Source organism: Oculina patagonica, chromosome 13, assembly GCF_052425735.1.
Source record: "Oculina patagonica isolate OP01 chromosome 13, crgOcupat, whole genome shotgun sequence".
NCBI classification, from domain to species: domain Eukaryota; kingdom Metazoa; phylum Cnidaria; class Anthozoa; order Scleractinia; family Oculinidae; genus Oculina; species Oculina patagonica.
The window spans coordinates 34,411,290-34,423,994 of record NC_135770.1 but is presented as its reverse complement, the minus strand read 5'-3'; the positions used below and the strand labels follow the sequence as shown (position 1 = coordinate 34,423,994).

At 39.6% G+C, this 12,705-nt stretch overlaps 1 protein-coding gene across 1 annotated transcript; it reads left to right on the top strand.

Annotated features, from left to right (window-relative positions):
- Positions 1 to 42: 42 nt before the first annotated feature.
- LOC144635190 (AP-5 complex subunit mu-1-like) lies at positions 43 to 12,618 on the top strand. The gene is made up of 14 exons (XM_078494270.1): positions 43 to 246; positions 1,023 to 1,164; positions 1,452 to 1,553; positions 3,226 to 3,299; positions 3,735 to 3,810; positions 4,217 to 4,351; positions 6,135 to 6,215; positions 6,388 to 6,444; positions 6,582 to 6,839; positions 9,044 to 9,144; positions 9,461 to 9,549; positions 10,417 to 10,562; positions 11,120 to 11,216; positions 11,836 to 12,618. Exons 1-14 carry the CDS (start codon positions 179 to 181, stop codon positions 11,925 to 11,927), a joined length of 1,518 nt encoding a protein of 505 aa, XP_078350396.1. The 5' UTR covers positions 43 to 178; the 3' UTR covers positions 11,928 to 12,618.
- Positions 12,619 to 12,705: the final 87 nt, after the last annotated feature.

The window sequence follows — 12,705 nt, the reverse complement described above, 5'->3', positions numbered from 1 at the left end:
CGATGACCTTCAGTAAAAAAGCAAAGTACTGGGTTCCTCGTCCCCAGGGCCTTCTCGGCGACGAGTTTCGGTTGGGTCCAAAATGGCGGTCAGACTTTGCTTTCTATTTCGGTAATTTGTCAGGACGAAGCTGGGCTGAGCTTCATGTCCGAAGCTGTGTCGAAAGAAGATTTCTTCAATGAGTTTGCGAGGCATTTGGGTGTTTTCAACTTTTGGCAATGAGGCTGAATGTGTTCTCTTCTCAAGGTAGGTTTATAAACAGTAGTTTTGTCAGCTGACCGATCAATGATTGGGCTAAACGTCAGAATACATGGCCACTGAAATATTTATACTACCCATTGGATAGAAGTGTTAGTGATTATCATTCAACAAACACGACACAAGTTGAAGTAAAGTGACAAGTAAAATCTGTCATTGGTTTCCTTGTCAAATTATTATAAGATATCATGCAGAGAACAGAGTAAAGCAGCTTGTACATATACCTTTACAGACCGGGTTGAAAATTTTACCGTGGTCACGTACACGCAGTTCCCGCCAAAACGTCATTGATTGCACATTTGAATGCAGGGCTTGAAAAACATCTCATCTGGTCATCTGAGACCAGTAGATAATTCCTGGCTAGCAAGTGACTTTTTATGCTCAATTGCCTGATGTGCAGGCCAGGGTCCAGGCAAAAGCTCTACCGACTAAATAATGATTTTACACCCCCTTTCCCCAGCATTTCAGCTGAAAGGGGGTGCATGAAACCAACACCAGTATGCACAGGTTTTGATAGGCTCATTTCAAACAGCACATCGAAAGACAATGTCAAACAATGGGTGTAGAAAGATGGATATGCACGCATGTAACACAAAGCGGGTGTAAAATAGAATAGATCTTGATTGAAGACAAAATTAGCATGCAACTGTCCTGAGCAAGCAAAGTTTTTTTCAAGCCCTGGAATGTTGTCCAATTGCTTGAAATATGGGGGAATTCATCTTCATATATTAATTTTATTTAAATACCATTAATTTCTTCTGAAGACGTTTTCCAACTGTTGAGCGACGAGCAGCATTGCATCAAGAAGGAAGTAGTCTAACACCGATCCCTATTGATCAAGAACTGAGTGATGCCGTACTGAAGGAATTGGGATTAAGAAGGAAACTAGGAACTTCACAGGATGAGGTTTGTGAAACAATAGCCAATGATAAAAATAAACTAACCAAATTTGAATTAGCAGTGATATACTGTATCCATTGAGTGGCTATTCATCCACTGTTTCCAGATTAAATTGGTTGGTTTTTGTGGAGGGAAGAGAACTGGAGAACCTGTAAAAAACTCCTAGTAGTAGGGGAGGGTAGGTAAGGATGGTGAGGGGAGGGGGATAAGATCCAGCAAAGGAGGGGAGTTGACTTGCTTTTAATTTCCTACTTATTAACCTAGTAAAAAAATCAATGACTTTCTTCTCGTAGTTTGATAGAGATGTTGATTCCTGTAGCAAGCCAGAACACAAACCTGTCCATGAAGTGAGAGTGAAAAAAGGTTCTTTGTGGCCTGTTGTTGTAATCGGAAAGGTGAGTGTTATTACAGTTAAATTCTGATAACTAGAACCTTCAAGGGAAATCAAAAAAGGTTCAGGGCTGTCAGGGGTTAGAGTTATCATGGGCAAAAATAGTTAAGAAAATGACCTGGACGGGAATCAAAAAAGGTTTTAGTTAACGGGAGGTTCAAGTTATCAGGATTCCACTGTATATTTGTATTATTGTATTAACTTCTGGGAGGCACAGTGGCCTAATTGTTATTAATGCTGGACTCTGGATTGAGTGGTCCAGGTTTGAGCCTGGCTGGGGCACTGGGTTGTGTTCTTGGGCAAGACACTTTACTCTCATAGTGTCTCTCTCCAGCCAGGTGTATAAATGGGTACTCGCGAAATTAATCGATGCTGGGGGGTAACCCTGCAATGTTCTAGCATCCCATCCAGGGGGGAGTAGAAATACTCCAAGTCGCTAAAAAAAATAATGCTACGGAAACTGGGATACCAGTAAGCTCTGGCTTGATGGACCACTGCATTAGGCTTGAACACAGACTTTCCCTTACCTACCATTAATCCTTGAATGTGGAGAAAGTACATTGGGTGGCACATTCCCTCTTCAGTCTAGACTTACTTGGATCTTCTGAATTGTGATTAGGAGGAGATAGCTGTTGTACATTTCACCTTATTAGTTCAAGTTATCTCATACCCAGGCCTTCTGAAATTTCGCGCGGTCGTGGAGCCGCGAAATTCAGGTATATCCGCGAAATCCCGCGAAATTGACAAAAACAAGTGAAATACCGCGAAATTCGCCAGAAATTCTACCAAATACATGTCAGTACAACATATTTGAAACTTATCTTGGCTATTGGAGCTGTTTACTTGCCGTAAACTTGCAATTTTATCTTGAAATTTCGTCTCTGCAACGAGTAAACATCGTACCAAAACCAGCAGGCGTTCTTAGATTACCGTAATGTTGCGAAAACCTGGGGACGGGCCGCAATGTAAAAAGCTTTGCCATTGGTGCATTTCTGGAGCGTATTGTTGTTGAAATAGCGAATGATGATCTCTGTTAAAAAAAAACCTCGTGTGAAAGGAGACTGCTGTCTTTAGTAACGCAGGCACATGTTTAATCGTACACCGAAGACACGAGAATGTTTTGACTTCACAGATTGATTTAAGCCTTTGATCTTCTAGAACAATCCTGCTTGTAAACAGCAAAGCAACACAAGAGAGCGATGAAGGGAAAGAAGTTTATTGCGTTGCTGTTTTCGGCTCTAAGTTGCAGCTGAAAAAGGAGGTTAACTGGCCAAGCGTTTCGGTAAAGCTTTATTATGTTTTTCTTGTCGCTCGAAACAAGTACAGTTGCCTTCAGAACTGTGTTGGATGAACTGTTGTGTTTTTTTTCTTGCCCTGAATTTGACATCCTTCTAATATTTTTGTCAGGAAACTTTTTTTTTGCTTTCTTGTTTGCTTTTCAACGAAAATTCCCACGAAATCGGCCGTTTTCTCCGCGAATTTGTCTCTTCAAATCCCGTGAAATTTCACTTTTTTTCCCACGAATTATCAGAAGCCCTGCATACCTTTATTGGAGACACAGCTGTCTATAGCTGGCCCTCAAAGTATGTTATTTAATACACATACTGATATGTTGACAGTTTACAACATTATTATGTACCAAAATTATAATTTAAAAGTGAACTTTGTTTTGTTAGTTTGGTTTAGTGTTCATTTGTGTGCCGCTGGTAGAAGGCGACTTGACACATGGAAAACCACCACTTGTTAAACTGTAAGTAATATTCTGAAAATGCTAATGATTTGACATAATTTAAACAATTCTGTTACATAATTGTATAACCTGGTATGTTGTTAACTAGACTGTTCACAGTCCCCTATTTTTCTGTGAAGTCGTAGAGATGAATTGTTGAGTTTGATGGGCCACCATCTTAGTTCCTGAACTTGAGCGAAAACTGGGGAGAATACAAAATGCCCATGGCTCCCCCAACCCCATGCTTTTAACACCCCACTTCCCTACCCACAGGATTTTTGTGTTCTCCCCAGTTTTTGCTCCAATTAGAAACCAAGATGACAGCCCATGGAACAATATAATCGATCTCTACGACTTCACCAAAAAATAGGGGACTGTTAACAGTGTAGTTGTTAACATACCAGTTTTTCCTTTCTAAAATGCTGATAATAGTCATTGTTTTTATTATAATTTAAGGCCTGGTGTTTCATTGGGGTATTCTTTGCTCCACTCCATGGTTGACTTTGTTGGCAGCTGGACTTCTAATGAGCAGGTACTGGTGATTCTCATATGATGGGTCTTAATCATGGCCTATATTTCATTTTCAAATAATTATCTTTTTTTACAACAACAACAAAAACAACAAACAGGACCTAGAAGTTTTAAGGAAGATGACTGGCTACTGCATACTGAATTAAAAGACTGAAGTCTGAAGTCCTCCCGACCTTGGCTTTTGTAGCTTTTGTAGCTATCTACAGTTAATATCATTTTTTGAGTTCTTTCTTCCTTATTAAATAAATACCTTATCGTCACTTATTTTTGCGGTAACTTAATTTTGCGAAAATGATATGGGCATATTTTGCAGGACTTGAAAATCGCAAAAATAAAGTCCCGCTAAAATACCTGTCCAGTAAGTAACAATAAGGTATTTATTATTTCATATTTTATTTTTTTAACAGTTGCAGTCTAAAGTCAATGAACTGTACAAGTTTCTGTGTGTAGCTGCCCCATTTGGTACTCCTGTTGATACAAACTTTACAACAGTTCAATCACTCATCAACAACAGAGACATCATTGTACCTCAAAAAGGCAAGGTTTGTGAGTCTCAAGAAAATAAGATGTATTTGCATGTATCAACCTAAAATTAACATTCCAAGAAATGTCACAGTTATTCTAAAGAAACAAAATGAATTCTTTATGATACCAAGGTGAGAAAAAACCTAACTACATGTTGTAATATCTCACCTTAAATTTGTTTGCCATGTTAAAGTTTTCTGCACTATACTCAGCTGTACTTAAGTTTTTAAAGGCATTAAAATACATGTACATCCAGTTGGCTTCAAGAAATGGGATGTGTCAAAAACAAAGACCCAAAAACTAAGACCGAAGACCCGTTGGACTAAGACAGAGACCCACTGGCCTAAAACGAAGACCCACGGAAGCAGCTAGAAGATAAATTTTTATTTTTTTCTGAAGCATCTTTCCGGCTTGGAATCCGGAATCCTTGAATTTGATTGGCTGTTGACGTTCCGCCGGTCCAGTTTTTTCCTATCCGGACCGGCTTTGCGAATTTTTAAACTTTGGTCGCTGGGCTAACAAACAAATGAAAGTTTTGCTCTGCAAAATCGAAATTGCTTCTTACCAACCGTTGTAGATGTAAAGGGACAGAATTACAGTGGAATTAAAGACATCGAAGTTCTTCAAAAGGCGAGTATTCATTTCTTTATCGACAAAATCGAGTTCTAGTTTACCGTTCGTAGTTTGAAGTTGTTTATTTGTGCAGTTCGCAATCATTTTCACGCCATTGCATGCGGCAAGCTGCACCGGTTTTAAACTTCAATTATTCAAAAACTGCCTTGTTAATCGGCCACTTTTTGCCAAAACAAAACAATAGTTGCCATCATTAAAGAAAATGAGATTCTTTAATTAAAAACAGTGGAAATAATTTTAGCAAAATTGTGCCGTACGTCCAAACTACGCAATTTCATTCAGTTCGCACTGTCCATTCACACACAAAAAAATTCTGCCGGGAATAAACGTAGAGCTTATTAATTCGTTAAGTACAAATGTGTAAAGTTACAGAAACTGTCTTTCAGTCCGACATAGTACTTTTTAGTCAAAGAAATTTATAATATCCTACGAACAGGAAGGCCGAAGTCGATTTTGAAGTGTTTAGTTTTATGAATGAGAATGCTTTGACTTGATTTTACATGTGTGCTATATTTAGTACTTCAGTTTCTTTCTTGAATCTGTTCAGTGTAAATTTGATATGCTGAACCTTTCTGCGAGGACGTTGTGTTTTAAGCGATTCTATTTTCGGAATTAAATAACAAACGGCATTTTTCACTCTCGCTAACCCGTGAATCAACTCCACATTGAAATGACGCGCATATACAATACATTTTTGTGACACAATCTTTCCAGGTTTCTTTTAAAAAAAAAAAAAAAAGTAGGAAAAAAATAAAAATGTTATTTGCCGGCCTAGGTCGGTCCGTATAGGGAAAAACTGTGCCCTCGACCTACCGCCTCGGGCCGTGCTCAAGACCTCGGGCACAGTTTTTCCCTATACAGACCTCCCTGCCGACATATATAGCTTCGGATTTCAGGGTAAAGTCGACAAAACTCAGCTGAAGCAAATAGCGCTCCTCTTTGCATAAATTTAAATGTCATCCGGGTAGGTGAATGTGTAATGAATTACACATTTTGATCGTAATGTGAGAAATTTGACGATTACTTTATCTCTGTACAATCCACGTGAAATTGTGTTACCCAACCAGTGGGTCTTCGTTTTAGAGCACAGGGTCTTCTGAGTCTTTGTTTTTGACACATACCAAGAAATGTTGTCAGTAATGTTATTTGCAACATTTCTATTTTAAGCAACCTGCGTGGAAGCCTGTTCAGTACAAGGGAAAACAACAGCTCGTGTTTACTGTCAAAGAAGAGATCAGAGCTGTACAGGTATGAATAGTGAATAACTTGGCAAAATTGATAAGGAGCATCTTACTAACAAATAATATTACACCATCTGCTGGGAGTAACAATTTAACCCTTGTTCTCACTAATGGGATCACTGAAGCAGGAATGCAATGTATGTTAATTGTTGTTTAATTAATTTTTTTGTTGTTCTCAGCATGTTAAAAAAGAGTTCCAAGATGAGCGACAATTGTTTGGGATCATTCTGTGCAGGGTATGTGTTTAATACTGTGATTTTTCTTTTGTCTGTATCATGTAGGGACTACACTTTTAACTGTTTAAATGTGATGGAATAATTGCATTATTTAGTAATTCAAAACTTTACTTATAATCATTATGATTCTTTTCCAGGCTGACTTGGAAGGAATCCCAGAAATCACATTAAACATCACCTCATCATCCCTGGATTTTCTTGTGGTCCACCCCTGTGTCCTAGAGGGAGACACTCATGTCCAGATCCCTTCATTTCAACCGTCACAAATGCTGAAAGGGCCTGAGTTAGTGGGAAGGAAAGTAAGATTCAGGCCTCCAACAGAGTCATTTCCTCTGTGTCACTACTCATCCAAGACCCCGCATGGTTTGCCAGTAAAAGGAATATACCAAATGCAGGTAAGTTGGGGTGGGTTAATGGATTAAGCTCATTTGGATTTAAGGTCAAGAGGTTCAGGCCCTGGTCGGGGTTATTGTGTTGTGTTCTTCGGCGAGGCACTTTTAAGTCTTGCAGTGCCTTGAATGAATGACATTTGTTTACCCTCAGAAACTGATTTAACAGAAGTGCTAATGGGGCTGAGCATTTAAACACTAGAAACAAATATTACAAATTACACAAAGGAAGGTAAAAAATCCCAACTTGCAGGAGGCAAACCAGCTGGCTATTTACAAGCGTAGCTGAGGAGTTGTTCTCAGGTCTACCGTGAAACAACAACAGGTACCGGTAGTAGTCAGAATGGGTCTTGAACCTGGGACCTCCGGATTTCAAGTCTGGCGTCCTAACCACTCGGCAATGCTGCCTCTTTTCTCCAATCAGGAGTAAAAATGGGTACCAGAGAATTGTTATAGCATTCTAACAAAATGTTTGGGACTCGCATTCCACCAGTGGGAGTAGCAATACTCCTTGTACCTTCATGTTTACAGAAACCAGAGCAAAGGGCCAGAACTAATATAAGTCTTTTGGCTTCATGATTCCTTAGGATTTAAAGGGTCAGCAAGATTTAGTGCTAATTGAAAAGGCAATGAAGGTGTTGGTATTAATTGGAAATCCACTAATAGTGGCCTGGCATTGCTTAAACGTACTGTACTAGTCATAAAAATTGTAAAAAAGTGGTGTGGCTATGGATGGGTAGGAAGAAAGTGACATAAAACTTGACAAAGTCGGGCCGACTTTTTCAAGTTTGACAACAATAGTTTTACGGTCGCTTGAGGCCTGGGTCCAAACCTCGCGAATCACGCGCGTCACTCGCGGGATTTTTCAGCAATGAAAAAGAAAAACAAACATGGCGGCGCGTAAATTTTTTGTCGAAGTCTATTTTTGTCCAGTTTTCAGAGAAAATCGCGTTTTCACGACATTTTTAGCCGCAAAGAGTTTTTATTGTTACTATTAGCTGAAGAAAAAAATGTTTGCCGATCAGCATACATGGTGCCGAGGAGAAAATTTTATGTACGCGCTGCGATCGATCGTGTAGACCCCGCGGAGTGGACTTCCAACCAAACCTACGAAATCCCGGAAACTAAAGCATGCAATACACGTTCACTTCTCTATCTTTCCTTGGGCGGCTTTGTCTGTGGCTTTAGTTTACTTCATTTATTAACGGCACTTCGATTTACAGGTCAACTTGGGTCAATTTAATGACTGATAAACATGAAAGCGAGCAAGCGACTCTTCTAAGCGAGGGCATTGACCAGCGGACAACGTTTACGCATGCGAAAGACGGGATCTTGTAAAGGCCAGATTTTAAAACGCGCGTGGATCACGCGTGGCTTTTCTTGAAACACGAAGTAATTTAACTGAAAAACAAGTCCGGTGACCCCACTTTTTTATTTCAAAATTAGGTAGTGTGGCCTGAGAGAAAACTACAGGTGAAATTTAAAAAAATTCTCTGGACCGGATTTTTAGCCAGTCAAAAATTACGGTTTTGAGCAATTACATAAAATCTGCTCCAGAGAATTTTTTTAAACTATTTATAATTGCTCCCCTTTTTATGTAGAATTGGATAAGATTCAGAAAAATAGGGGTCACCGAGTTAATTTTTGTGCTATTACCGTTAGAAGCTCCATGATGGCTCCTATTTACACCCATATCCTGTTGCTATGGTAACAGGTAATGACGTCATATGATTATATTTCGGTTCACTGACGATCGAGCTAGTAGCTATTCCCAAGAAATTGTAAAAAGAAATGTTATTTTGTTTTATTGAATCCCTTAAATGTAAAAGTGCTAGAAAACCTTAAAACTATTGTGAGCCCCCTTAAAAGAAAATCACATAAAAACCATTGATTACGGTTTATTTATACGATTCATTCTCACATCTTGAGGAATGAATCTATGCCATTCTTTTATTTTTTAAATCCTTATTTTGTTGATCAGTGAGTGCACCCTCACAGTTCTAGCATAGTTTACACAAAAACTTAAAAGACTTCTCGTGACACTGTGCCTTTAAACAGACTAAACAGAATCACGCCTCATTTCTTTATGCACCCCTCGCGTTCTTGGAAAGGTAATGTTAATAATCTGATAATTTATCAGCTAATGGAGTGACCCAGTAGTGGCTAATAAAGCACTCAGTTTATGTTTGTGATTTGCTCTTTTTCTGCAGGGTGATGCCAATTCTGTGCAGATCTCTGTCCAGTTGAAACTCAGCGACAGAGTGAAGAATTCATTTGAATACTGCGAAGTTCATCTCCCATTCTTTTACAGGTTTGTTATTTTTCAGGGTTTTGCTGCAATGTAGTTAACATGTGATGGTGTTCTTCGAGCAGCCTCATTCATACGCCTTTTAAGGTCGACCCCCCCCCCCCTTCTCCTACTGCTAGAAAGGTGTGGTGGGTATGTACAATGGACGGTCAAACGAGCTGAAAAACGCGAGAACCGACATCATCACGAATCATCTGCCTAAAAATCAACAAACTCTTGTAGACTTTCGGTCATATCAGAGTGTAAGGTTGAACTCTTGTCAACTGTTGTTCTAGTTTTTCGTTATACATTGACAGGTGCTTTTCATGTTGAATTTCAGAGGTCCTGTGGTACGAGTGGATTCCGCTGGTCCATCAACTGGCGGCATTTTACTGTCACCTGATAAGAGACGACTTGTGTGGGATATAGGTCAGTATGTTCACATGCGTTGTTGTGTGGTGTATACGTGAATTTAAAATGCTCTCTCTCCGGTTTTTAGATTCAAGTGAATAGGAGCTGTTAAAGGATAATGAGAATGGGGGGGGGGGTAATCCGGTAATTGCACTTTTTATCAAGTTCTTCGTTCTTCACCAAATTACGGGTGATCATGACGGACATGACATCACAGTTAGCGGCAAACTAAAAGGGCCATTAAGACTGTTTAACAGATTCTGATTGCGGAAACATATTTCATTTCACATTTCAAGCCAAAGCGTTACCTGGTGGTATCCCGTAAAGTTCTGGTTATAAGCCCCCCCCCCCCCGGTTATAGGCCCATCTACCTGGAAACGAAAAAACTACATCCGATTATAGCCCCCCCCCGGATATAAGCCCCCCCCCCCTCTGCCAGATGACAGTACTGAACAGGGCTAAATGTTGCCTTATTATGCGTTTTTAACTTAAAAACGTATTTCGATCAACACTCCCGTGGCTCGTTTCGAAACGTTTTTTTTTATTATTTCGCTTATAAGCCCTCGCGGGTGTAAGCCCCTCCGTTTATAAGCCCACCCAAAACCCCTTTAAGTTGTATAAGCTCAGGAATTATAACCGAAATTTTACGGTATGCTAATTCGCAATCCACAAAAATACCAATACCCTCTACCATCGTTTTTTAACACTAATAAAGCCATATACAGGCAACCTCTTTCCGAGAGTCTTCTCGGCGGACTGGTTAACAGAAAAAAACACACTAAGCAAACACTTATGAGCCTGCTGATAACTTTGATATAATGACATTTATACATCAGTTTATTCATTTAGTGTTTGGGTAGCCCGCTAAAGTGTTATGATTATTAGGTCAGAAGTTCCCTCACAAAACCCTTGAAGCCTCGCTGAACGCCACGGTTTACTTTGGAGAGAAGCAGCAACAGACGGCGGCAGACAATGAGCAAGCTGGCTTTGTGGAGGATCCCTTTTGTACTGGAATCAATACTTATGCGCAGGTGTGTAGCTGGGAGTTTTTTCTTCGAGTGCCGTTATTCCTTGTATTACATTTTCAATCAGGAAGCGTTCATAAATTGTCTCAGCCTACTGTCTAAGTTAATGGCTTGGGGATGGGGATTATTAAGACATCGGTGTTTTGAGGGGGAGAAGGGGAGGGAAAAACTTTAAATAACATTTTACAGCAGCATAAAGTCCTGGCCAAACGGAGACGCAAGAAGACCCAAGTTTTTAACTTGCGTCCATCTGCGACTCCGTTTGGCCAGGACTTGCGTTGACTTGCGATGAAGTCGAGATCAAATTAAATTTGCACGCAAGTCAACGCAAGTTTTTCACCGTTTGGCCATTTTCAAACCGAAAGGTTTTTAGTTTCCGTATGTTTCTTGAAGCACAGTACAAACTGTCGTTCGTAAGGTATTTTTCCGGACTGCTCCGTCTTACCCTCCCTGATTACAATTAAACCTGTTACTTTTTCTTCAGTTATGAGCTTAATGTACATTGTTGTAGCTGAAAGTTGTTAAATTTCTTTATCGCTTTCCTGTTTAAACTTGTCTAACAGGTATTTTTCAAGATTCAAGACTTCACTTTCTCAGGATGTGCCATAGATCCGAGGTCACTGGTCGTTTATCCCGGCGGAAAGTACAAGATAAATATATGTAAGTTAAACTTCAAAACTACCGGCTTGATGGTTAAAGTGTAGTTCAACTGTCTCCCAGTCTAGCCTGTGAATACAGCTGCCTCACTTCAGTCAGTTACATCACTCCCAGCGTTCCAAAACGGCCGACAGCAATTAGAAGCTGTTATACTCGCTGCCCGGAGGCTAGCTCTGGGCCAGGATCTGTGTTGCGTTCATTACCCGTCTATCTACACTTATGCAGAGTATAAATGAGAACTGGTTATTTGTTAGGGCAACCTGGACAAAAATGCTCCGGTTGGGGAAAGGGTAATCTGCTGCGGACAAGCGTCAGAGTCTAATGTATCAGCACATACCTTCCAGTTACTGTACTGAAAAATATATTCTTCAGACTCTTTACTCACTCACTCGAAAACCATTTAAGATTCAACCCTAATGTTGTTGCTCTACAGAGATCTGTGTGGTGTTTTCAATATTAGCACGCATTTTAACAACCAATCAAAAACGTTACATGGATCTCTGCAGTTACGTCATTACGTGAAATCTTCGACAGCTTTCGAGGATATAAAGAATTGAGCGCGCGAATAGCTACGTGCTTTTACTCTGGCTAACGTTTCTTGTATGATTTCCTTTTTCGTTAGCATACGAGTTCTTGTCAGCAGACTACAAGATATGGAACACCAATGGAGACGCCTTGTTTGCATTTCCTCCCCCTGAAATAAACTCACAGTGATCAAAACACAACGTTTTATTTTGTAAAATTTTACTTACGGTTTTCGCTTTCAATTTATAGAAAAACGTGTATCTTACATGTACAAATTTATTTTGCAATTGATATTATTAAATTGTAAAGCCTAAACTACGTAAAAATTCTATGTAAAAAGGTACATTTTTCGCTTCATTCACGTTTCTCGGTACATCAAACAACTTTCACACAGAAGACCTGCGTTTAGTAAAGTTGTCGTCATTCAGAGAAGCATGAACGAATAAAAACAAAATAATCTGTAGTTTTGTTATAAATAGAAAATGGTAAAATTAGAGTGTTGTTACACTTAGTTATTTTTAATTTAGAAGGTAGTGAATATAAATTTTGCACAAAAATTAAAAAGAATATTATAATCTTGGATAGTCTGCTAACCGTAAAGGTGGATAATACACACGAAGACATTGATAGGACATGTCACAGAGACGTAAAGCGGGAACAGAATCTGAGCATACATGTTCAAACGCAGGAAAAAGTGGCGGGAGATGTTGCAGCGACACGTCTCATTGTGCCACAATGAGGGTCCTCAAGGATCCACAATCTGCTCAAATCCAATTTCTAGCCTACGTTTTGCCTAAATCCAAGTACCGTTACCATTTCTAGGTTTGTGATTTCAGCATTCCCAGTGACTTAAAGCCCAATTTTCTCACTGAAAAGAAAAGCAAATCGAAGTTCCCACCACAATGGATCGCTGTAACATGTCCCTGCTACATTGTCTTGTGTGTACATGTTGCGACATGCATATGCC

What these genes read in the sequence shown, in the direction of transcription:
- LOC144635190 (XM_078494270.1), top strand. Translation starts at nt 179, where the DNA reads ATGAGTTTGCGAGGCATTTGGGTGTTTTCAACTTTTGGCAATGAGGCT. An exon ending in AAACCACCACTTGTTAAACT is followed by an intron (nt 3,300 to 3,734) that starts GTAAGTAATATT and finishes TTATAATTTAAG; the next exon opens with GCCTGGTGTTTCATTGGGGT. An exon ending in AAGAGATCAGAGCTGTACAG is followed by an intron (nt 6,216 to 6,387) that starts GTATGAATAGTG and finishes TGTTGTTCTCAG; the next exon opens with CATGTTAAAAAAGAGTTCCA.